Below are 27,273 nucleotides of genomic sequence, written 5' to 3' on the forward strand. Positions count from 1 at the left end.
ACTTACAAGTTAACTCACTTTACATGAAAACCTGAACCTCTAAATCTTCAAATGAATCTTTCATGTGATTTCAAACCTATGTGGGATTCACTAGCTCCAGAATCTAGAAGACAGACCACTCAGGAAAGTACACTTCTGTCCAGAAGGCTCAGGCACCAGGGTATTCTAAGCCTCATCAAGGAGTCGGCATGCTAAGGCAGCAATGACCAGGCAGAGGAAAATTTCTACTGGTAACGAGACTTTAAGAAATAATATTTACAAATAACTTTTTTTAAAAAGATTTATTTATTTTGAGAGAGTGTGTGTGTGTGTGAGGGGAGGGACAGATGGAGAGAATCTTCAAGCAGACTCCCTGCTGAGCACAGAGCCCAGTGTGGGGGGCTCGATCTCATGACCCTGAGATCATGACCTGAGCTGAAACCAAGAGTCAAATGCTTAATCAGCTGAGCCACCTAGGTGCTCCTACAAATAACTTTCCTTTTTTTTTTTTTTTAAGATTTTATTTATTTATTTGACAGAGAGATGTCAAGTAGGCAGAGAGGCAGGCAGAGAAAGGGAGGGGAAGCAGGCTCCCCGCTGAGCAGAGACCCCCCAATTCGGGGCTCGATCCCAGGACCCTGAGATCATGACCTAAGCCGAAGGCAGAGGCTTAATCCACTGAGCACCCAGGTGCCCCTACAGATAACTTTCTAATAGACCTTTTCAAATTTGTGAGTAATGAAAGCTACTTGAGAAAAAACCTACAGAAGAGCAGGATTTAGAATATTCATTGGCACAGAAAGGTGTCAAGATCAGCAGAAAAGCCAGCATTAGACCTTAGACCTCATGATACATTGTCGAAGCCACTTTATGACCAACTTATGAGCTTGTGACTTTGCTGACTCTTCAAGCACAAAATAAATAATTACTTTAGCCACTGAGTTTTTACCAGGCACCTTCCTAGACTTTGGGGAGACCAAGAAAAACGAGACAGGCATGTTTCTTGCCTGCATGGAGCTTAAATTTATCAAGACGGGAACATTCCGCATAGCAAGCACACCACGGAAAGTTAGACCTGTTTTACAGCTCTAATGTGATCCAGTCTTTGAGGCAACTCTCGAAGGGGAGGGGGGCATGGAATGCAGCAAAGCAACCGAGAGCCCGGCCCACAGGAGACTCCAAGCAGGCCACTTACTAGCTGTGTGGTCTTGGGCAAGTTACTCAATGTGTGTCTTCGTTCTCTTACCCATAAACCGTGGACAACAGTGGCACTGTATTAGTGGGCTGGGGCTGCCATGACAGGGTACCCCACAGATCGTGGGGCTTAAACAGAAATCTGTATTCTCACAGTTCTGGGGGCTAGTGAGACTTCCCTTGTTAGCTGGCAGGTGGCTGCCTTCTTGCGTGTCTTTCCATGCGCTTCTCTTTGTTGCATGTCTGTACCCTGATTTCCTCTTCTTACAGGACACCAGTGACATCAGACGTGGATCCATCCTAAAGACCTCGTTTTAACTCAGTGACCTCTTTAAAGGCCCTTTACCAAGTCCAGTCACACACTGACATAACTGGTGGGTCAAGATGCAACATATCAATTCTGGAGAATATAATTCAGCCCCTAACAGGTAATAAATGCAGATTGTAATACAAGGCACATGAAGGACTCTGTGAATAACGATTACTACTGAGTGAGGGCCTTGCGTTTCTTTTTTCCCAAACAGGTATTTTACCGGGAGAGGGCCAAAGTCCTCTGAACAGTCTTGGCAACATGTTACCAACGCCAGATGGCCACCAAAATAGAAAGCTCGCCTGGCGAGTTTTGGCACCTGAGAAACATTATTGCTTGGGAGCAAGGTCACAGGCAGTTGCTGAGGTGGGAAATTCAAGAGACAGATGTCTGGGAAGAGGGAGGAAGCTGGCCTTCCCGACATCTACATGATCTGAACACTCAGATCAACAGCCCTGTGACAAAGTGAGCATCCCCCTATTTCTGCAGATGGGGAAACTGAGGCTGAGGGGATCCGGGGACTGGCCCAACACGTGCAGCCAGTGAAGTGGTGTGGATTCGTGCACCAATAAAAGCCTACTGAATCCGTAAGACAATGTGCGTAAGACCCTGTACCATGATTGTTATGGGAAATGCGTGAGGACTGCAGGCTGTCAGAAGTCTATCCTCACTTTCCATATGAAGCCTCCAAACCCCGTGATAAGTGCTTCCTCTGGTCCTCGGGAAAGGAAATGGCCCGTGTCTCCAGGTGGAAGCAGGGCTGAGGTTCAGGGAGTGAAGATGTGGGGTTAGAAACGTATCCCGAGTAAACATGAGGCCACCGGGCCACTGCCATGTGGCAGCTGGGAGATCTCAAAGGCTCAGAGGGAAACCTGTGAAAGCAGAGCAGGCAGTGTGGTTCACAGACGTCTCACAGACGGCTGTGCTGCTGTGCCCACCAGCCCCAACTCAAACCACGCCCCCCCATCCACGTGGCGTCCAGGCCCCAAGCAATCTCTCTCTCTAATTTAAAGGCAAATCTGTTAGGGATTTGGAGGCAGGGTGGGAATTCCAGTCCCCCACCCCCCAACTTTCTCTGTGGCTATTTTTCCCACACATCTTCTGCTCTGTTTCCTCTTTCATTGAAGTCATATCACCTACTTCTCCCAGTTCTAGCAAAAGCACCTTAAACTCATCAATGTGTGTTTTTGATTTTCTAACAAAGACGATGTGATTTTTTTCTTTCTCTTAGAATGTTACGTATTTTCCCAGCAGGCGAGGCAAACCCTCACACTCTTTTGCAATGTCTCAGGCAATTTTTACCTACCGTAAGTAAACAGTAACTAACCCCACGAGGCAGACCGGAAGTCCTCATTAACCAGTGTTTCTACTCATGCCCTCTCTGTGTGGTATTTTGGAAGAACACACTTTCCCACGGGGACTGTTCCTTTGGCCCAATCATGAATCCCTGGGATAGCCAGGCTGCAGACAGGAAGAAGGACCCACAAGCAGTACCCAGCCGCCCTACTGGCCATAGCCCTCCCCCTCCCTCACCCCCTTAGGTATGGGACCTGGATACAGGTGGGATACCATGCAGTTCAGGACTGAAGACAGGGGACCTGAAGTGTGTGGGGGTGGCGAGGGGCGGATACTGGTGTGCTTTGACAAGATCTGGCATGACTTCAAATGATGGGCTTTTCTTTCCGTTCTGTTAATCATAAAATCCAACTGCACGGATTTTATTTGGTGTCTGAGTATTTTGGAGGCTTTGCTGTGCTGTGTTCTGGTGAATCGTATTATGGGTGAGAATATCTAGAACGAGACCGTCAGATAACTGTGATGGCTGGCATGCTGTATTGGGTGATGTCAAGTAACATTTTTTCGCCAAGTAATGGCTTTCTCTACGGCTTGTTCAATAATGTATACACTGCAACACCTTTACACAGAGAAAAGAACAAAGGAGGAATGGAAATCATTGTGAAAAAGACGTTTCATGTGGCACGTGCTCAGGAGGGACCGGGATTTTAACTTCCATATTAGAGATAAGGCTCTCAGAACAACTGGGGTCCACTCCCCCCAGCCTCCTTCCCCCCCCCACCCCCTGTTAGCTCCAACGTTCTCCTTGCTCCACCATGGGTCCTGGGCAGGAGGGTGCTGGACAACAGGCTCCACATATGGAGATGGGTAAAAGTCTTGGAGAACCTGAATGCTGGCCCAGGACTCCACGCTGGACAGAAGTTAGCAGTCAGGCTGGAGAGAAGGGTGTGGACCCATGAGCACGGGGCTGCCTGGGATGGATGGGGATTACAGCCGAGGAAGGATGTGAACAAGCTCCTCGACAGAGGCCCCCTCCGTAGCTGTCACGTTAAAGAACCGCCAGTTTGTTCCATGAGTTTTATCTGCATCTAGTAACAGTAATAAAAATATGATTTGAAGGGGCAAACAGGTGAGTTGGTTCCAAACATAAACCACTTTTCAGCTTTCATGATGATTTTCTTACACCAAGCTCTGGGTCTCTAATCCTGAGTTACATTTTCATTGACGATAATGAGAACATTTTAACTTTTCTTGAATAAAATTACATACATTAAAGGTGGAGTTCTCATAAAAGCTTGAATATGTCATACATTATTAATGTTGCTGATTTTCAAGTCAAAATCGCTTAAATGCTCCTTTGGAGATAGATGTTATAACAGACGACTTCAAAATATGCTCTAAGTGTCACCTGCCAGCTGGAGCTCTGGAGATTTAACAAAATGTCAAACAAATAGGATAGTTCAGAAGTATATTCAAGTCGATTCATTTAGACATTGTGCACCCAAGTTTTAGGAGGTCTATGGTGAAGACATTTTACTTTCATTATTTATCGGATCTGCAGCATAAACCAGATTTAACTAGAAAGCCTCCTTGTACCTAAAATGCCATTTACAATAAGGTCACTATTTGTGGGCATTTCCCCCATTAGGGTTAGAGCCTATTACAAGAGTCGACTGAAAGTTACAAAGAGCTTTTATTATTAAATGCTAAGGAGATCTGCCAAGGTTTGATTAGGGTACAACATGTCCAAAGTAATTTTTCATATAAGGTCGGAATATATTTAATGTTTGGCTAATAGCTTTTGGTGCTTTTGTATGTGCATTTAATTTGCGTCTGGTGTTTTTGGCTACGTTGGAAGATTAGCTTGCACCGGTGTTGAAATTTATGATCAAAATATTTGCTATGTAAAGGGGAAAAAAAACTCTCAAATTTACTAAGCTTCCGATGTTTTGAGGAGTGACCCATTAAAATCAATGCAGTGGTCCTCTGTTGCTGTTTTCAACTGTTGAGTATCCTTTACCCCTTCCCTTATTCCACAAGACTCCTCTTCTTGTGGCTTCAGCAGGGCCATCTGCACCCCACCGGGCCATCTGTGGGGGACCCATGACCCAGATATGCCACAGTTACAGGCGAGCACCAGCCCTAGCCACCTGGAGTTGCCCACGTTTATAGAAGTCTGAAAATGAAGGGCTGAGCAGGGATGAGGTCCAGAATGAGAGAAAGAGCCACTGGGTCCTACCATACTTCCCAATGATGTGAGCCACAGGATTCCCTTTTGAAATTTTCCTTTTCTTTTTGTTCTTTTTTTTTCACCCTGTCTACTTTTGATTGGACCTTGTCACTTTAGTAAAGAGTGCAGAAAAAATACAACTGCCCATCCCCTGTGCTTACTCCTCCCAGCCCACCTCCTTCAGTATGCCAAACTGTTGATTCCCACTTAGCAAAGTGCTATATTTAGGTGAGAATGTCAAAAAGGATACAGTCGTAGTTTGGGAGCACCCAGATTTGGGTATGAGAGTGAAGGCAGGATGGCGGGGGTGCGGACCGCTGTTCCCACCATGTCACGGTTAACGGCTGGGCTGGTGTGCCTGCTTCTGAGGCCCAGAGTATCCTGGGTTGAAAATAATTACTGCAAGAGTCATCATGTGTGACATGGGGGTGGCCACAGACATCAGGCTTAACCAAATCATACCATCGAACCTCAATCTGATGGGGCCTAGTGTATTTGACTTAGGATGGTCCCAAGTGAATCACTGTGGCCGGTATCTTAGGCATGGCTCGTCAGAGAAACCCCAAAGACAGCTCAAGAGAGGGGGTAGGGTCTTCAGCCCAACTTATTTCAGACGAGGCCAAATCTAAGTCAAAGGAGACTCGAGCGTAAATTCCTCATTCAGCTGATTCAGTGAGCATCTGTTCCTTTTGTCACACAGGTCACACGGAGGCTCAAACATGTCGTCAACTGCTGACCACGGATGAGTTCCGGAGAGGAGAGGCAGCATGGGGCAGAGGAGACAGGCTGCACAGGGCTGTGAGCCAGACGTGAAGGAGGCTGTGGGGCCACGCTACAGAGGCCCAGCGGGAGAGTGGGATGTAGGACGAGGCCAGAGGGCTGGGCCGTGCTGGGGCGAAGATGTGTACAGTGGAGGCTGGCAGAACTGTGTCGGGCCAAGCAAAAAGCTTGTCAACTTAAATTTCAGAATTCTGAGTGTCCCAGTGGCAGAAAAAAATTCCACCAGCCCTCGTGACTCACCATTAGGAACCAGACAGACTGAAAGAAGCGGAAACAATAAGTTTCTAACCACTTGTGAGACAAAGGACTAAATGCATCCTTGGCACCTTTTGTATCTCTTTGGGCAACAGTTTCATTTGCAAAAAATCCCAGCCTTATCGTCATTGCTGTTGGGTGCCACAGTTCCCATCCACGTGCCTTGTAAGGTTTGACAACAACAGGGGAGCATCAATCCTTCTGATAGCCAGGCTGGGCTAGAAACAAAGGAGGCTAGAGTAGAAAGCTGGCCAGGAAACTTTCTTCCTCTAGGGGTTTGAATCTAGCTTTCAAAAATGACAACGAAGGTTCTTTCCAAAAGCTTAGTCAGTCTGCATCTCCACGGCCAGACCGCAGATAGTATGACCTTGGGAAACACCATGGGCTCGCGGGCAGGACTCAGGGTCAGTGAAGAACTAGCTTCCTGTGGGCCTTTCCCCCACAGTAAGGCCACGGCTGATCCCAAACCCCTGGTCAACACTAAGAACTGCAAACACTAAAATAAGGTTACGTCACCCCCCACACGCCCTGTCGTATTCACCCACCTTGATTTCAGTGCCCACCTCCCCGTGCTGTATTTATCTCCTTGAGAAAGATGGTGTTTCATCCCTTTGTGACCTCAGGGCCTGACATCCAGTAAGTGTTTTGCTCAGTTAATAAGCTCTGCTTCCTATCTCACCACCAGGATTCCGTAGGCACTAATCGGTCCTTCTGGACTGATCTCTCCAATGACACACACCTATGTTGCCTGCAGTGTTAACACATTACTGAGAAGTAGACTGTTATCACAATTAGCAAACCTCCCAACCCAGGAAGGGGGAGGGACATGGGTAGATGGAAGGGGATGGCCCTACCCGGGGCAGACCCCCACTGCCCGGGTAGGGGCTGTCAGCCGAGGAGGGACAGAGTGACTATTGGCCATCCCTCTGCCCAGGTGGTCCCTCTTCCAATGGGCAGCCTTCCCAGGAGCTAGCTCAGAGACAGGTGCCAGAGCAGAGGGCCCACCATCACGTGGGGCTATGCATCTGGGGTTCTGAGCTGGAATTCCCTTCTTTGGGCATCAGAAAGCCTGTTCATGTGTTAGCAGGCAGGCAAATAACACGGTCGAACATTTAAGCCTGGGGAAAAAAATCATTTACGGTATAGGATTTTTCTATCAAATGTGAAAGCCGAATGGTAACACAGATGCCAATGAAAAGAATTTTTTTTACATTTTCATTATAATTTTTAATTAAAAATACATATTTAGTACCCCTCAACACCTACTCCCGACCCATGAGCACAAGCATTTCTGAATATGCAAAGGGGTGTACGAGACGTGGCGCGGCTCAGCTAGACAGGCTGCCACGTTACCGAGCGTGTTAATCCACTGGCAGAAACTCAGCACGCACGCAAGTCTATAGGGCCGTACCTACTAAGTGAAATGAAATATGGTAAATACATGCAAATGAGCAAAGGGACGGCGCACTCGTGGGGGCAGACACAGGTGGCCAATGGCTGGCGGAGACGACAGAGCCCAACTGCAGCCTTGCATTCCAAGCCTGGCTCTGCCACCCACGAGCCATGGACCTCAGTGATTCTCTAGCAGCTCTATCCCTCGGTTTCTTCGTCGGTAGTATGAGGATACTGGAGGCCCCTGTGGGCTGTTAGGAGGGCCCAGTAACGGGGGAGCACACAAAGCTCAGTGTCTAAGACACAGCAAGAGACCAAGTGACAGCTGTCACTGTGTTTATTACTGTTATTAAAACACCTCAGGTTTTTCCTCTGGTTGAAGGCAAAGGCAGAGGCAAGTGGAGAAGAACACAGGTGGTGTTTTCCCAACAGGGGTGTGCACATGCCTATTTTCTTCTCAAAATGCTCCTGGGGGGTCAGGCCCTCAACCTCACACCTGCTCTCCAGCTCATCACAAGAGGGAATGCATAATCGATGCAAAATGGGCCTTCGCACAGGGCGACAAAGGAGCCCTGTTTTCCAAGCAGGGATGAGCGGAAAGGCTCGTGCGTTCACCTGCTGCCCTGGACAGGGTAGACACCAGTTACTACGATGCTGGGCCTTTGATGTCCCCAGGCTCCTGGCCTCCAGGCCCTCCCTTATCTGCGCGTGGAGCTGCGTGGCTTTGCTGTGAATGAGCCTTGCGACCTTGAGCACGTCGCGCAGTTTGCCCGATTTCGTAGAAAAGCTTGGACCAAGTCATTTCGAGCCTCATTCTGGCATTTGAGGGTTCTACAGAGAGCCCAAGTGGAATTCAGACGAATGCCACTTTTTAAACTTAACTATACACATTAGGATAAAAGGAAAAAAAAAAAAAAAACCCATGGAAGAACTGCGAGGGGTTCAAATGGCCACCAACAGTATTTTTCTTAGCACTTAGGTTAAGCATTATGGATTCAGCTGGGTTAAATTAGCAGCCTGAGAACCACGACCATTTTACTACTAATATTCATGCTCTACTTATAAACACTCCAGTGTTCCACGTCAGACCATTCACGGGACTCCTCCCTGAAAAACCAAAAATACAAAATCAGGCGAGACTCCCCTGCAAACAGCCGCCTCGGAACAGCTCGCTCTCGGGAAACACGATGGCTCCAGCCTTAAAAACGAAAAGCCGCCCTCCAGGTGGCTTCCCGGCTGCGAGAACCACTGGGCCAACTGGGGGTGTGCGGGGAGTCCGTGAGTTCGCAGCAGAGTGGAGGAGGCATGAAGACATGGCAGCAGGCCGCCTGCAGCCGCCAGCTACACTCCAGCCTAGGGTGGGGGTCAGGCAGGAGCCTGGCAGAACATTCCAGTGCTGAGCGCCGGGCAGGGGCGCAGCAGGAGGTGGCACCACAAGGAGGCACCCAGGTGGGCCCTGCAGGGATCCAGGGGGCTCAGCATCAGGCAGCGCAGTACATGCGAGTAAACAAATACACTCTCCGTACCCCATGCCTGCCCCCAGGGGACGGACACAAAAATGTAACAGCGAGAAGGAATGTTGGAGACATATGGAAAGGGTCTAAAAAAGAGAGGGTGCCATATGGGGAAATGCAGTTAGAAACATGGTAAGAGGATTTTACTTTAATTCCTAGGCATTTTTAGTTCACGTTTCTCTGTTCTAAAACTTGAAGCTCCCACATGAGTAACTCTTTAGTCAAGAAAGGGTGTTCTCTATGTTCTTTAGAAAACTGAAGCAGAAAGTGCTAATTTTAACAAGCAGCGTACAAGACATTGGTTTTTGGGAAATACTTAACCTGTGTTCTCGTCCTTCCTCGGACAAGGGGTAGAGGCCTGCCCAAGGGACAGAGCACAGTGCCTCTCGCACACCCACACGTGACTACACGCCTGCTTCTCCTGGTCTCCTCAGGGTACGGACCCCTCCTCACTTCCCCTCACCTCTCCTGGCTTTTCCCTCGTTAGCATTCTTTTTAACAATCTGTCTCGTCTCTAATTATCCTCCCACTAATCTGTTGTGAGTTGTTTTACATTTTTGGTTCTAAATACTTGGACGCTTAAGATATACAAAAACAAGTCCCAGTGTATTTTGGGTCGCTGGCACCACAATTGCCGTAGAAGCTTCCAGATTATGTGGGCAATACATTTGGCAGGTCACTTCTATTGGGAACGAGCTCCCAAGACAGAATCCTAAAGAATTCCAAAGTATGAGACGTGTAGGTATTCACGTTCATAACAACGGTAGATTATACAACAGACCAGAAAGGAAACCCACATGCCAACTGGAACTCTTAGAACCCGCACTCCCTGTTTTGTTACTGTGAGGGAATGACAATTGGCTGGAGGAGTCCAATGTTCAAAACAGGTGATGGGGACTGAGGTGTGCACCCGTCGTATGAGCACTGGGTGATGGAGGAAAGTGCTGAATCACTGTATTGTACACCTGAAACTAACAGAACACCGTATGCTACCTAACTGGGATTTTAAAAAAAGGATCAAAAGAAGTTACCTTAGTCTTTCCACATGTTATGTACAAACTTTTCGTGGGAAATGGTTTGGCTTTGCACTTTCTTGAAACAAAGAACAGGTTCCTCAGAGAGTGACATAGCTCCTATAAGAATCATGTTTAAGTGATCTTCTTACTCTTGAAGAACATTCCACCCAGGAAACAAACTTCTTCTGTGACATGCGCACCAGAAAGAATCAGCTTCTCCTCTAGCACGGTTGATAAAATATTCAGAACTCGGGGAGCCCCCCAGCCACTGACAGCCAGCAAGTGTACGTCAAAACTCATGTGGTCAATCTCCCTTTCGGCATGTGCTGATACCAGCGTATCAGGAAAGAGCTCGGTATCTTCTGGACTAACGCCAGCACCATAGCTAGTATTAGTAACAGCAAGAAGTCACCTATGCTACGTGATTCTGATTACGTATGTGTATAAATACTGAGAAAAAAGACATAGATGATTACAGACCCAGGGATGAGCTCTGGGTGAGGAGACCACAGGTGATTTGTTTTTTTTGTTTTTTTTGTTTTTTTTTTTTTTTTCATATTTTCCAGGCTTTTAAAAATAAGAATGCCACGTTAGATGGTGGTTTTATAAAGTACCAGCATCTCAGAGATTACAAGGCTGAGGAATACCTGTTTGCAGAGACCTGGGTTGTCCAAGAAACTGTGAGTGGCCAAGACGGCTGAAATGTATGTGCCCAGTATGGGCGGTTACAGGCTTGCCGCTGGCGAAACGGCTCCCAAAATAAAATAATCAATGTACAGACAAAGAGACACGTTCCTGTGACATTCAGCCTCTAAATCATTGTAATGAACGGCTCTTGCTCACCTCCACAGAAGGAACGGGACAGAATTACTAAGTGACTCCCTTGGGGTCAGGGAGAAAACGATGCTCACCGAAGGAGCTGGTCCCCTAACAGAGCAAGAGCAGCAGGAAACCACAAGGGCTGTGTGGGCAGGGAACTGGGGAGGGATGGATTTCACTGGCAGGCATTGTGTGTGTGTCCCCAAACCTGCCTGATCTGAACCCCCAATTCTAGCAGCTGATCAACAATAGAGGTTGAAGTCAGGCAGACGTGATGTGAATTCCAACCCTGTCCCTTACTGCGTGTTCCTGGGCACATCCCTAACTTCCCGGTGTCCGTGTTTTCACACAGGGAACCAGGGTGTCAGCATGCCCCTCTTCGAGTTACTGGGAAGATGAAAACAAAAATGCATGCGGGCACTGAGCATGCTATAGGGCACAATGAGGCACTCAGAGAGAGGGTTACTACCCTCCAATCACTGGCAACGTGCACATGAAATCCGCTTTGGGGTCCTGGTCTGAATTTTTTAGCGGCATTCGCTTTTGGTTTGACTGCGGGGTGCGGGGAGGGGGGGCCTTCCTGCAGGGAATGTCAGGAGCATGGGGAATGAGGGCTTAGGGAGCCCTAAGGCTCTTCTGCCAGGGCACAGCTGTGGTGACCATGCTCCCAAGGGGACTGGAAGCCTGGGACCAGTCCTCAGGACAACAGAAACAATGACAGCCTATCTGAGGTCCCTAACAAGCTACCGAAGAAATGTCAGGTCTCCACTGTGGGCCCTGAATACAAATATTTATATAGAAGTCCAAAACTAAAATTCCCTTAGAAATAGGAAGCATGTCATCACAAGCATCTGAATTTTGCCTGAAGCATCCCACTGCACGTTTCCACAGGTGTCCTGCCGTCACTCAAACTCAAACAGGTCTTGTCCTCATGGCCCCGTTTCTCTTCCTACTTCTCGAATTCTCTGCTGGACATTCATTCAGGCTTAGAACCCTGGAGTCGTCTGTGGCTAGCACTTCTCCTAGCTGCTTCATACCCACTCAACTTGAGTCCTGGGGTTTTCCTGTGAAATCCCCTCTGCTGCTGAGCTTAGGACATCACTCCAGGGTGGCCCGGAGGCCTCAATTCCCAGCCTCCCAAAGACAGACGGCCCCCGTCCGGACCCTTTCTGAGGACCAGGACCACGCTGCCTCCCATACGCCCTGATGGACATCTCTGTCCACCACGATGCAACTCTTGGCGCTTCCCTTTCTAAATGGTACCGGGCCTGGTGTTCAGGGCTGGCTGTGTGGGGTACCCAGATCCCTGAGGACACCCCTATGCTCTCCCTCACCCCAGTCCAACTAGCTCCCTGAGTGTCTTCCAACACAATTTGGCTTCCAGCCTCCAAATCTTGGCTTTTGTTCTCCCTTCCTCATCTGAAGCCCCATCTGTTCTCCCAAGGGTCCACTCAGCCTGGGTACCCTTCACTGAATGACTTCAATTGTCAACGATCGCAGGAGACAAACAGTCACGTATCCCATTTTACAGATGATCCTAACCACTATGCATATGGCTCCATGAAGGGTAGGGCAGAGGCCCACACCGCAGTTCCCAATGACACAGGATGACACAGCGCCACAGCTTGACTGAGAGCTGCTTATTCGTGCCGGTGTCATTTTCCCAGTTCGCACAAACTTCAGAAAGCCAGGGAATGAACGTTATCCTTTCTTCATATCCCACCAGATGAAATGCCATCCGGCCAGGCTCCCACTTCTGATCCACATATACCCTATGACACCACGCTGAACCCCACATAATGTTTGTGTCTCTATTTCAAAGGCTTTGGTTGTTGTTTTCAAAGGTCACTCAGAAGGGGATAAAGCAGCTCCAAAGGGATTTCCCAGGGACAGGGCAAGGGAGGGACAGTATAGACTCAGGCTCAGCTCCCACAACCATGGGCTGGGGCACTCGTTACTCACCACTCATTTTTAACTGACCAGCTGCCCTGGCTCAAGGCCACTGAGCACATTTATAAGCATGGCAAAGATCCACAATCCTGTGGTCTCAAACGAGAATTCCCTCATGGTCCACACAGTTACAGAGGTGGTGAGCCCAGGAAATCACTTCTGACCATCACTCTCCCCATCACTACGTCAACAAAAAAAGCACACAGTGAACTGACTCAAAACAGTCCGGGCTCATCCAGCCAGCAGCACGGATTCCCTCATTTGCGAGCTAGTGGCAAGGAGCGAATTCTGGATAATTACAGAAAAGTTCTGAATTAAGTACTGTGGGCAACCATTCTGATGAGCATCGGTTGGACACATCTACACCTGGTATTATTTTTATGTTTTAAGTCCAATGGCAACAGGTGCTCAGTGATAACACGATCTCTGAAAGGCTGGTGCCAAATTTAGGGTAAGTAGATGTCTAGACAAATCGGAGGGGGGTGTGAGGGGAGCTCAAGTTTTATCTCCTCTGCTACAAGCCAACTTTCGAGCCTTGGGGGTGGTCCTTAAACCAGTCACATCTATCTGTCCATTTTAACGTAAAGTTACAATAATGGTGCAGAAATATCATCTTCCCTGAGCCATCTGAGAGCCCCTCCTGTCTACAGGATGTTCCAACAAACCTAAATGCTCAGTGTATACTTCTACAAATAAGGACATTCTCCTCCACAACCACAATATAACCACCAAATGAGGAAGTTAACGTCAATACATTATTATTGCCCAATTCTTTGATCCCATTCAAGTTTTGCTAGTAAGTTTTTCGCCTCTAAAATAAAGGACTGGATATCAATAAAATCTCTTCTAATATTCTAACTGCCTGTCTCGGCAATGGAATTCTATCACAATGCCCACCCATTAAACCCGGGTATTCAACTTGGATTTGGATTCAAACTTGAGTTGAAATCCCATCTCTGCCCCACACCAGGACTAGCAGTAATATGTTCCTGGGGGAAGTTACTTCGCCACCCAAAGTCAATTCCAGTCAATCTAAGAGCCTTGTGAATTTCACCCATGGGAACTATCCCCTCCCTGTCTGAAAGCATTAGCTCAAAAGGGTCCAAGGGCTATTTTACAGTTAGTTAGCATCAGAGAGCATCCCTCTGCTCCCAGGTCTGGCCTGGAATCCCACACTTGAAATTGGGTCTGGCCTGAAATCAGAGGTGGGAGTCTGGGTGCTAATCACTGGTATGGTGCTAACTGACCTAGGTATGGTCCCATTGGGACAAATGCTAAGGGAACAACGGTGGGGGGTGGGTCACTTCTAGCTCCACACTCCCAGGGAATTGGTCAGCAATGAACCCATGTGCCTTGGAACAAACCCTCCCGAGGAGGTTGCTGGTAGCTTCTAGATGGAACTGTATCATTTTGGGTATCCCAAGGCAGCATGGGGACTTAAGTGAACCACTGAGAACAGAGTTAACCTTTGGGGCTTTGCTGGGTCCCAGCTGCTGCCATGAAGTTTTAACAAAAACTGTTCTTCCGTAGTCTGAGGGAAAATCTTTGAAAAATACCTCCCTGGAAGTAGCTTCCCCATCTCAAAAGATGTAGCACAGTGCTTTAAAACACCTAACCCGCATGATTTAATAAGCGAGGCAGCAAAGTCAAGGCCAGACTGTAAACCAGCAATGCTCCTCACCACTGAGCAAAGAGCTGCATGGTTTGAGCACTTCAGAATATCAAGTGGGCTCAGCCAGGCAGAAAGGGTTCTTAACAATTGCCCCTTGTTATCTGCGGAAAAGTTCTCTTTGACTATTCATGGTCAAAAGTTGAATATGAGAGGGGATCCGGTATCTAAATGTTTTGCTCATGTGCAAATAAGAGCTCACAGTGTTTTAGTCAATTATAAATTATTAAATGAAAAGAAAGAATATGTTAATCCTTTCATAACAGGGATCTTTTTGTCAAAGGTACTGCTTTTTAGAAAGTTACCCTAATGAACTATTGCATGTGATTAAATTGAATTTTCCACTGACCTCAACAGAGCAACTGAGTATAAGAAAGCAGGAGGGAACTCCACAGAGTTCCAGTTCTCTGCAGCAGAGATGTAAACACATTTATAACACCATGACTTTGCTGAGGAGTCCAGTGCTATTTTGTTCCAAACCAGGCACCTGCCAGGGAAACCTTACTCTGGGGCTTGAGGCATCAGGTGGATTTCCGTAGCATAAAAAAATCAAAGGTGGATGACACCACGAGGAACTACTGCAAGGTTGACACAATGCCAGGTAGTTTTCCACATAATTTTCACTCCTAATATGCCCTGGAGAGAATTTCTGCCAGCTGCATCACCAACTAAAATCACACTGTAACTGTGACAGCATGCTGGTGACAATACTTTAAGCAGGGAGCCACAGACATTTGGCTCCAATCTTTTTAGCCATGGGGACGAGTGGGAAGCAGGACGGGCCTCGGGTTTTCTCACCTTCCTTGTTGACAAGGATGCCGTGGCAGGCCCGGCTGTGGGGAATTAAGAAGTCCCTCCACTGTGGGGATTTCTTGTTGGGGAGCCTCCCTTCCCTTTGGTACTGCTCAAGAGGGCAGTGGAAAACTCGGGCCGGAATACCAACGTCTCTCTCGGTGCAACGAAAGCAAGGCTTCGGGGCAGCATGGTGAACACAAAATAAAGATACACAAAAATGGGTGGGGGGAGACTCCCTCCACAGATACTGATGTTGGAAATATAACTTTGTGTTTTTACAACATGGAATGCTTAGCACAAATGTGTCCAAGCAGATGCATGCCTGAACTGTGACTGAGGCCTGGTGGGGAACTGTCACCTTCCAGGAGAGGAGCACGCGTTCCTCAGGCAGCTCTCGAGAGCCAAGGGGAAAAAGTTAAAGAAGAGCAAACTCCGATTCTATTTAAGGGAGAGCTTTCGAGCAATCTGTGTTCTCCAAAAATGGAACTGGCTGACTGTTGAGGTAGAAGTGTTCTGGCAGAGCTGGTGGCCATCTGTCAGGGGCGGGGCAGTGGCCCAGCACCGGGAGGTGCTGATGGAGTGAGGCTCCTCTATGCTGAGAGGCCACAGTATCTTCAGCACCCAGCACTCAGCACCCGGCTCCGGGAGGGGCTGGTGGAGTGAGGCTCTTCTATGCTGAGAGCCCACAGTACCCCAGCACCGAGTACCCAACACCCTGCTCCGGGAGGGGCTGGTCGAGTGAGCTCCTCTATGCTGAGAGCCCACAGTTTCCCAGCACACCAACCGGATTACAGCTTGAGAAAAAGTAGACACAGAGTGAGACATCTGGTTAATGGTTTCAATTTGAGGCTTTGTCTTTTCTCATTCTTCCAAGTGAAAGGAAAAAAAAAAAAATGACAAGGTATTCCAGGGAATTTCTAGATAGTTCAGAATGCTTGCTTTGTCTTATTTCCCCTCCGATCGTCTCATTCAATTTCTCAGTATTTCATTCTTTACTATAATACCAAGAATACATTTTAAAAAATGGATTAGAAAGAAAACAAAACAAGTCAAGGATGTTTAACAGTTCCCAAAGAACGTAGGTTGGTGGGCGAGAGGCTGAAATTGGAAAAAATAAATAAAATTAAGCTCAGGTATTTATCTGTTCATGCTAACTGCATTTCTACCACAGTTAATGAAGAGTTATAGGTAAAGGACAACAATGTTTCCTTCAAGTGAGCTGCCTGGGAAAAAAGTTACAGGGGTATCAGGTTAATGGAAAAAGAACCAGACTGCTCATGCAAAATAAAATTTCTACATCAGCCTCAGACTCAGTGATAGCTGGCGTGATTCATACTCAGGCCTGTGTCTCATTTCTCTTTCCACGTCACAAAAATAACCTAAGCCCTAACACAAAAACACTACCCAATAAATGAAGTCTTTCGGTGGATCTGAAGAGAGACTGAGTAGACTCTCCAAGACTCCCTGAAATTTTAGACGAATATTTCCCAATACCCACTACATTTGGTGTATCATTTTCTTTCTAGTTTTCCCACCTGCTCCCTTCCCACCCCACATGAAACAAATTCTCCTGTTACAAAGTAAAAGGGAAAAGTCAAGTAAATGTAACACAGGTGATAATACTGACTTATTTCATAGCAAACTTAAGTGATGACCAGCAGCCTCAGGTACGACCCGCATTAGACTCACACAAGGAGTAATACTAACTTTTGTAAATGGCGGCGGGGCTCATCATTCTTCGGCGAGGCCCTCAGTTACTGCCACACGTCATCTGAAGCAGTCACTACTGTAAACATATCAGGTATGCGCACTAAGACAAGAGGGGACACCATTAACCTGAGGTGATTCAAGGTGGTCTGGGTCACGTTGGGATACAGGGCACATGGGAAGAAAACCAGGTGACAAACCAACTGGGTTGAGGTACCATTGGTCCCCACCTGAGTGACGGCTGTCGGCCTCTGGCATCACACTGGGGCGTGCCCACGGCCACCTGAACTAACACTGGCCAGGACTGTGGTATGGACATCATCAGTCCAGGAGAGGGGGAAAAATCCACCCAGTTCAAAGTGCTCTTCGCTCCTTCCCACTCTATGCATGAAGGCACGTGGACAGGGTTGTGTGAGACACAGAAGACCTGATGCTGTGATGCGGGCAGAGTGGCTGGCATTTTTGGAGGTGGTGATTCCCCATGAGGAACCTCCAGAAAATGGATGCCAGGAGACAGAGACACATGCAGGGGTCCCTACCACACAAAAGTGTCAACTTCCGTAAGACACCAGACTCCAAAATCTCCAGGAAATGACAAGCATGGTATTTCTCCAAAGACAACTAGAAAGATGTCAACTTTAAAACAGACCCTTTTAAACACACACACATGAACTAGAAGGATGAACGCTCTCCCCTCCAAAAACGCCAGGCTTCTTCGCCTTGCCTAATAGGAAATAGTTGAGCTCTAATCCGGGTCCTCCCGAGTGGGGCGCACTCACCTAGCGTGTCCTTCAGGTTCTTCACCAGGGAGCCCTTCTTCAGGCTGTTCTTCCTCTCCACGTAGTTGGATGGCACGTAGCCCGTCCGGTTGGCCGCGTTCCTCACCCGCCACCACGTCTTGGAGTCATCCAGCAGCCATAGGCGCTCGTTCTTCTTGATGTCCAGCTCCTGGTCCTGTTGGGCTGTGTAGTCCCACTTCGCTATCACAATAACTTCTTCTGTCATCTTTCATGGAGTCCTTCTGCCAGCAAAACATTTGGAGACGTTCATTAGAGAACCAACCAAACACTTCACCCTGCGCATCAACTTGAAAAATTATGCACTGACAGCTTTTATTACAACTTGGCAACCGGTTTCCTCCTGGGTCTCGAAGTGACCTTAAGATGACCTTCTTTCAGCATGCTTTAGTATTCTGTTTAGAGACGGCAACTTAAGAAAACAAATCCTCATTTTGTACACTGGGAAATCTGCCTGCTGGGCCAAAACCGAAAACGAACTTTCCAAAAATTCTAAGTAACGATGTCATAATTAAATGTATTCACTTGATTAAGTAACAGCAGCTCCTTGTAGCTATGTTTATAGCCATGTCTCAAGATCTGCTGAATTTTACGAGTGCACTTAATGTACACACGCACCCAAACTGCTCTTATAAATTAAAACTAAAATAAATGTGGTCTCCTGGACAGGCTCCTGAAACAAAAAGGAAATCAGTGGAAACAACAGTGAAATCTGAACAAGATGTAGTTAATAGTAACACATACCAATGTTTGTCCCTTAGTTTTGACAATGTACCATGGCTGTGGGAGATGTTAACACTAGATAGCAAACTGAGGAAAGGATATATGGGAATGCTCTGTACTATCTTTGCAACTTTTCCATACATATGAAATTACTCTTTTTTTTTTTTAATTTTATTTATTTATTTATTTGTCAGAGAGAGAGAGTGGGAGAGAGAGTGAGCGAGCAGAGGCAGAGGGAGAAGCAGGCTCCCTGCCACGCAAGGAGCCCGATGTGGGACTCGATCCCAGGACACTGGGATCATGACCTGAGCTGAAGGCAGCTGCTTAACCAACTGAGCCACCCAGGCGTCCCCATATGAAATTACTCTTAAGGGGCACCTGGGGGGCTCAGTCAGTTAAGCATCTGCCTTTGGCTCAGGTCATGATCTCAGGGTCCTGGGATCGAGGCCTGAATCGGGCTCCCTCCTCAGTGGGGAGTCTGCTTCTCCCTTGGCCTTTGCCCCTTCCCCTACTCCTTCTCTTTTTCTCAAATAAATAAAATATTTAACAAAATAAAATAATAAAAGTACTCTTGAAACCTGGACACTCATAACTGGCAAAATTTGGAAGTGATCAAGATGTCCTTCAGGAGGTGAATGAATAAACTGTAGTACATCCAGGTAATGGAATGTTACTCAGTGATAAAAATAAATGAGTTATCAAGCCATGGAAAGGCACTGCTAAGTAAAGAAGCCACCCTATAAAGGCCACCCCCTGTCTCATTCTCACAAAAACCCTTTCCTTGACCAAACTTTAGTCAGGCTCCTCTGAATCCTGTTCCCAGACTAGGCCTCAACCTCTATACTTCCACATTTGTCTCTGCGTGTCCCAATTTTACCAAGAATCCTGCCAAGCTGATTTAGCCAGAATCCTCCACTCTTACCCAGGTGATGCCCCATAGCCTGGCATACCTTCAGGAAGACTCCTGTCAGGTCAGTTTACTCAGAATCCCTCCTGATGCTTCCTCTCAGTAACTGTCCATTCATCTATGGCCTACCTTACTCCTTGGCTATGAACTGCCATTTTTCCTTCTTGTATTTAGAATTGAGCCCAAATGTAACTCCCTTGCAGTAATGCCTTTCAGTAAATTCTGCTTCACCCTTTTTTTAAAAAAAAATATTTATTTATTTATTTATTTATTTATTTATTTATTTATTTGACAGAGATCACAAGTAGGCAGAGAGGCAGTCAGAGAGAGAGGAGGAAGCAGGCTCCCTGCTGAGCAGAGAGCCCGATGCGGGGCTCAATCCCAGGACACTGGGATCATGACCTGAGATCATGACCATGAGTAGAGGCTTTAACCCACTGAGCCACCCAAGAGCCCCTGCTTCACCCTTCTTTAACAAATGTCACGAATATTTTTCCTCTTTACTGATGCCAACTCTATGACATTCTGGAAAAAGCAAAGCAATGTAGAGAGTAAAAAGATCAGCGGTTGCCAGGGCAAGGGAGGCAGGTGGGATGAACAGGTGGAGCATGAGATTTTTAAAGGAGTGAAACTGCTCTGTATGATACTTTAATAGTGGATACACGTCATTATACACTTGTCGCGACCCATAAAACAGGCTACACCAAGAGCGAACCATCCCAAAATATAAAGTTTATTAAAACCAGAAATAAATATAGTATATTATACATCTAGTTAAGTCAGTACGGGAAGTAATAAATAGCAGAGGCATAGCTGAATGACTGAAATGAATATAGTTATCAACTGTGTCAGCAGCTCCGTACTTTTTGGGTACAAGATGGCCCAGTATTTCTTCCAGCAAAAAATTCGATATTCAGTCCTTCAACTGTGTTTCCTTAAAACTTGGAAGGAAGGGATAATGGAAAGACTCTTGACTAAAACCCTCTTCCCCTCTGACAGAGACAATTCCTCATCCCTTTCTAGGGATGACTTTAGGATTATAGAGGGAATCATGTGCATTGGCTCCATGGAGGCACGAACACCATTTTTAAATATCATGACACTTTCTACTGGATGCTAAGGCGACTTATAAATAATACATGTTCTCCTGTTTCTTGAATTAACTTCCAAATTTAGAGATAACAAACCTTTCGGGAAGGAGGAAATATTTAATAAACCTTATGCATAATGTATGCAACATCCAAGAGGACAGAGTTTCACACAACACTCATTTCCAAGCTGTAGACCATTTTGTTACATACTTCTGGGAAATCTCCAGGCCCTACTATGTAATTCTTTCTCTCCTGACCTTTCTGTCAGGGTTAAACTTTTCAAAGTCATAAAGGAGGTTTTTCTTTTCTTTCTGTCTTTTTTTTTTTTTTTAATAATAATGAGAGCAGTAATAGGATTGGGGCTCAGAGAATATCCCATTTGAATACCAGGTTTGTTTCTTAATTACACAGTTTTCAAGAGAGTTCTTAACAAGACCAGCGCATCACATAAGACCAATCAGAGCAATTTATTACTTCCCGGCGTGATTTAACTGCATGAACAGCAGTCAAGTATGGAGCTAGCTTGGCAGAGTACACTAACATCACTGAGAGCTTATACACATGTGGTGCCTGAGCTCTAACACAGACCAATGGTATCAGAATCTTGAGGAGTGAGGTCTGAGCATCAGGTTTTTACAGTTCATCTTTCTGGCAGGCCTTAGAAGGGAAAAACCAAGTAAGAGGGAACTGAGTCACCAAATGCCATCTCAGGATACTTTCCTTGGGTCATTAGACTATGGATGATCACGAGAACATTGAGTGTGTGATGGGTCAATTCGTTTAATCTCCAGAACACCCACCTTCCAGGAAGTTGGTATGTTTTAGGAGACTGAAGATCACAGAGATTAAGTGATGGGTGGAATAACAGAATCGGGATCTGAGCCCCGGGTCTGTCGACTCCCAAATTAGTGCTCATGTGCCCCCTTTCGGGGTGGGAGGCTGGGTGAGGGTCTAATGTGTGATCTGCATTTTGATGGGCTTATTCCAATCCAGGAAATCTAGGATTCTAGACCAGGTGAAAATAAAAAGTTCCTTCCTACCTAGAAAATGATAGCAATGCGTTTCAAACCTATTCTAATTGACTTATGACAGTTTCCAATCACTATTAAAAACTTCACGAGGTCAGCCAATCAACAGGTGCTTTGTCCCAGTGCCTCAGAGGGTAGCCAATCAACAACCACCTCACCCCAATGGAGTCCACCAATCAATAACCACCTCACCCCAAAGGTAATAGAATCCACCAACCAATAAACGCCTTACTCCAGGGCTTCTGAGTGTTGCAGTCTCAATGTAAAGAAGACGAGACGGGAGTAAAAGCAGGGGTGACGGAAGGAGATGCTGAACCAGGTGCATGGCAGGACACCGGGATGTGGGGAAAAGGGAAAGGAGGCTGATTTCAGTCTTGGAAGATGGGTAGGTGGGGTGGTCAGTGGAATCAGAGGGGGGCTCTCCAGGATAGAAAGGTCTAAGCAAAAGAATTAAGAATACTAAGCAAAAGAATTAAGAATAATGACTCCAGAAAATCATTTAAAATAAAAAGTGAGCAGAAAATGTTATCTCTGGATATCTTTTTTTTTTTTTTTAAGTTTTTAATTCCAGTTAGTTAACAGACAGCATAATAGTAGTTTCAGGTGTATGATACAGTGATTCGACAATTCCAAAGAACACCCAGTGCTCATGACAAGTGCCCTCCTTAATCCCCATCTCCTATTTCATCCATCCCCCCCACCTACCTCCCCTCTGGTAACCATCAGTGTGTTCTCTATAGTTAAGAGTCTGCTTCTTGGTTTGTTTCTTTTTTTCCCTTTTGCCTGTTTCTTTTGTGAAATCACCTGGTATTTGTCTTCCTCTGACTGATTTCACTTAGCATTATACTCTCTAGATCCAGCCATGTTATTGCAAATGGCACAATTTCACTTTTTATGGCTGAGTAATATTCCACTGTATATGTATACCACATCTTTCTTATCCATTCATCAGCTGAAGGGACACTTGGGCTGCTGCCATAAGCTGGCTACTATAAATAAAGCTGCTCTAAACCTAGGGGGTGCATGTATCCCTCTGAATTAGCGTTTCTGTATTCTTGGGTTAATACTCAGTTGTGTGATTGCTGAATCATATGGTACTTCTATTTTCAACTTTTTGAGGAACCTCCGTACTATTTTCCACAGTGGCTGCACCAGCTTGCATTCCTACCAGCAGTGCAAGAGAACTCCTTTGGGTGTCTTCTGGTTTTGTTTTGTTTGTGTTTTTTATTTGTTTGTTTTTAAGCCATTTCAAAGTGAAGTTCTGTACCTTTCCCCCACCCCGCACATCACCCTGTAGCCCAGCAGAGGTTTCATTTTCCTTCTCTTTGCCAACACAGGTCAGAAAAGGCACCTGGAGGCCCATCTGGAGGCAACTCCGGGTTGGCCAACAGTTCAAATCCCATCCCTTTTGCTCAGGGGCTCAACAGGAGACCACGTTCTTTCAGTTGCTATAGTATGTAGGATATATTGGAACAGAAAGAAATGCAGCTGAATCAAGATTATTCCATACCAAAATTATATTTAATTTTCTAATAACAAAAAGCCTTAACAGAACAAAGTCTGAAAAAGTACACTCTAACTGCTGAATGTTAAGTGAGACAGTATTTTGATTTAGTCTAAGTATCACAGAGGTCAGCACCCAAAAAGTAGGCACGTTTATCACTCCAGCTTAGGCGGTTCAAGAAATCTCATTTTTGCCTTTGTTAACTGTAGCTAATTAAGTTATCATGTAGGTCGAACCAACAGAAAGAAGAACCACATATTTGATATCATACAGCCAGATCCTATCATAAATGCCATGTGGCTGCTGTAGAATAGAGCTTAGCAAGAACCTCATGTCATACTGGATTAAAGGAACACTCAAAGAACCTAGCAAATGAAGCTGCTTTTTTCAAGATTTAGGTGGGAGAAGATTAAAAAAAAAAAAAAAAAGTCTAGAATAGCTATAAAAACTTTCTTAGCTCAAAAGTTTTCACTAATTCCTAAAATATCTAGGACCCTATTTTCTTTCTAAAAAACAACCCTGTCCCACCGTGTTGACAGTGGCTGTTTGGGCTTTAGCCACCTGGTTTGATGCGAAGTTCAAGGATAAGGTGGACTGATGATTCAAGGTTAATATACGACTGCCTTGTGGGACATCTGGGTGGCTCAGCCGGTTCAGTGTCCGCCTCTTGGTTTTGGCTCAGGTCATGATCTCAGGTCATAAGAGGGACCTGCGTTGGGCTCTGCCCTCAGCACAGAGGCCACCTGAGACTCTCTTTCTCTCTCCTCCTCTGCCCTTCCCCCCCATGCTCTTTCTCTCTGAATAAAAATAATTCTTAAAAAATTTTAAAAGAAATACATATATACATCTGCCTCATTTACGTTTCTACCAACAAACCAATTTAGCCCACTACAGAAAAGACTGGAGTCACAGAACTTTGAAAAACTGCCAATTTCACTTTGCAATATAAACCGTACATGGATTTCTTAAACTTAAGTCAAAATAAATAGATAGATAAGTAGACAGACCAAAAAGGTGTAACTCCTTACCCCCAGAATATTAACTTGGAATTTCAGAAAAATATCTAGGTGCACACATGGATACAGACCTATCAAAATACACCTGTCTATGCACAAATAGTGTAGAGAGCAATCATGTAGGAAATGAAAGTAAGACTATGTGAAAAAAATTACTGTCCTCCCTACTTTGGTTTTCAACATATAGTCTGAATTACTCAAATAATACAATGTACTTCACTACAGGTCTAAAGGACATTTTTTCCTTTGCAATATCTCATGCCTTCAATGTAGTCAACCTATTATTATGGAAATTCATTCAAATATAGGCTTTTAGCAGATGAGGAACGAAAGAATGATAGCCCCCCAAAGGTATCCCAAACCTCCTATCTACGAACCCGCGAATGTGCTAGATTACATAGCAGAGTGTAATTAAGGGAGCTCATCAGCTCATTTTGAGAAGGGGAGATTATCCTGGATTATCCAGGGGGGCCCAATGCAATCACAAAGGTCCTTAGCAGGAGAGGGAGGCGGAACAGTCAGAAATTTGGAAACGCTGCACTGTTTCATTTGAAGACAGAGGAAGGCGCTGTGAGCCAAGGGAAGAGGGTAGCTGGAAAAAGTGAGGAACAGATTCTGCCCTAGAGCCTCCAGAAGGAACACAGCCCTGCAGAAACCCTGATTTTAGCCCTGTGAGCCCAGGTATGGGATTTCTGACCTCCAGAAATGCAAAGAGGATAAGCGTGGGCTGCATTAAGCCACAACAGCAAACCCATGCAGTGAGTAAATTCCACTAAGGTCAGTCCCAAAAGGGAACACCTTCTGGGTTTTCCCTCCTGTATTACAATGCTTTTGTCCCTTGGTGTCTATCGGCAAATATTTAAAAGCAGGACACTTGCATTAAGGAGATCTACTCAAAGAAACAGTCCCAGAAGCTACTGAAATACCTCCTAACTTCCTTATTAAAGTTTCAAGTTGTGCTGTAGATAAAAGACTTCCCAGATGCCAACTAATTTGACAGGAGTTGGCAGGAATGTGCGGTACCCTGTGGGGGAACAGAAAGGCCAGTTGGTGGCTATTTACAAGCAGGATCAGTAATTACAGCTAATACACTTCAACTTTAAGTAGGACACAATATGGAATCCAGAGGCTGTTCCAACTCACAGTAAGTTAATTAAGCCATGACAAGAGTCAAGGTCTTACTACTTCGTGGAGGCACATAAATGCACCACACATAAAAGAGAAAATAAACAATGGTGTGAGGCTCGCCACACCTTTTTACCGCAGAAGGGGAGAGGTGCCAACGCAAGCTGCCAGCTGAGTGGTTGAGGGGTGCATGCTTGTAGGTGAGCAATGCCATCCCCCTCATCCCTACATGACACTGCTGTGTATGCGCGAGTTTGTCAGATGTTTCCGGCAACCTTCTGAAATAGAGGTCATCTACAGGTATCATCAGTGACCGATCATCCTCGGGCATAATTAAATAACCTGTCCAAATCCACAGGGCTGTAAAGGGCCTGGACAGGGGTCTGAAGCCGAAGCTTTATATCCGTTATCCTCTCCGGCCCTGGAGTGTTTGCTGGGAGCAGAATTCTACAGCATGTCTAGAGAAAGAAATCCAGAGGGCAAGGCAGATACTGACACATAAGAACCAAATTTCAATGTTCTTTTTGATAAATGGGTAAGCGAAAATCCTAAGGGAGGAAGAGACCAAGTGCTCCTGGTCTTCCAGGTGCCATCTGGGAAGGCCTTGTTGGCTTTTTTTTTTTTTTTCTTTTTTAAGATTCTATTTATTCATTTGACAGATGGAGATCACAAGTAGGCAGAGAGAGAGGAGGAAGCAGGCTCCCCGCTGAGCAGAGAGCCCGATGTGGGGCTGGATCCCAGAACCCTGGAACCATGACCCGAGCCGAAGGCAGAGGCCTTAACCCACTGAGCCACCCAGGCGCCCCCTTGTTGGCTTTTTAACAACCCACTGGAGGAGGGGCAAAGGCAGACCGGCTGCAAGGGAAGTTTCCCCGATTCCCAAACACAAAGTTGAAGAGCTCAGTTCCTCCTTTGGTGCCAGTGCAGGCCCACTGGTGTTGCCCCAAGCAGACGGCCACCTCCCTGCAGCCACTCCTGCTAAGCAGGGCAGAAAGGGACAGGGCTCAGGCTTCCGACACACTGAGAGCCTGGCGGGTTATTTTGGACAAGGTCTTTTTTATGATTTGCTGCTAATTCTGTTGGATGATAGAGCCTGTGGCCTGTAAAGTCTCTGAATTTGCAAAGTTTCCTTTGTGATTGTTCCTCTCCATCTGGAGAAGGCTAGGGTTTGAAATGCAGTCGTAACACCAACCAGGCAGGTGATGCTGGGGGAAGTTGCCTGACCTCTCTGACCTCCATTGCTGTGTTTGGTGGTGGGGTCGGGGCTTCTGTAAGGATGAAATGAAACAATCCACAGGAAGTACCCGCTACCTGGTCCATGCTGGATACGTGGCAGACGTTCTTGCTCCCCCTGCGTCATGGGATGCCAATCACAGGACTCACTAGACTTCAATGTAGACTTTGTGGGGCTTCAAAAATACATAACCCTAGATTATGACAGTGTCAGCTAAAAACAGTGAGAGAATTTAAAATAACAGTTAATACCCAATGCTCTAAGGTAGTGTCACAAAATTGAGATGCCATAGTGCCATCGATCCTATTTTGGAAGTTTAACCAAGAGATCCCCATGGGTCGCAGGTACACCCTGGCTCCTGCTGGGGCTAATACAGATGATATCTGCTTGCATTCAGCCTAGAGAGAATTTTCATTTGTCCACAGTATTTATCACAATACATTTTATAGACAAATAGGTGTAGCCAAGTTATTTCCAAAACATAAATGTTTTAAAGATTTTATTTGTTTGAGAGAGAGAATGCATGGGGGCGGGGAGGGGCAGAGGGAGAGCTCCTGAGCCAGACGTCAGGCTCGATCCCAAGACTCTGGGATCACGACCCGAGCCAAAGGTAGACACCCAACTGACTAAGCACCCAGGTGCCCCTTAAAACATAAATTTACAGCGTGTGCTGAGGTTTACCCCAGAGAACGGGCCAGTGAAACAACCCCAAGAGGGGAGGCTGCTGGGCTTTTTTTCTTCTTCTCCTTTGCTGCCTGCTCCTCCCTGGTGCTCCTGGCCCCTTCCCCACCCCTGGAGCTCTGCAAGCAAGCCCCCTGCTGGCCCCAGGGCTCTTGCTCTGGGCCTCTATTCCCAGTGCTGCTGGCTCTGCATCCCACCAGCGTTTCCCCCCTACCATGGGGCTTATCCTCATGACCCAGAGCAGTTCTGACCACTTTCTAA

General features: G+C 46.3%; 1 protein-coding gene across 4 annotated transcripts in view; it reads right to left on the minus strand.

Annotated features, from left to right (window-relative positions):
- NCK2 (NCK adaptor protein 2) overlaps positions 1–27,273 on the minus strand; it is a 150,115-nt gene that overhangs the window by 21,839 nt on the left and 101,003 nt on the right. For 3 of the 4 annotated variants that reach the window (XM_080813195.1, XM_080813192.1, XM_080813193.1), the window contains one exon: positions 17,686–17,927. In XM_080813195.1, coding sequence (XP_080669321.1) covers positions 17,686–17,911 — 226 coding nt within the window. In that variant the 5' untranslated portion in view covers positions 17,912–17,927. The remainder of the gene's footprint in view (positions 1–17,685; positions 17,928–27,273) is intronic. The other variant, XM_080813194.1, reaches the window with a different exon arrangement.

The sequence above is a fragment of the Martes martes genome, assembly GCF_963455335.1.
Source record: "Martes martes genome assembly, chromosome: 9".
Lineage (NCBI taxonomy): Eukaryota > Metazoa > Chordata > Mammalia > Carnivora > Mustelidae > Martes > Martes martes.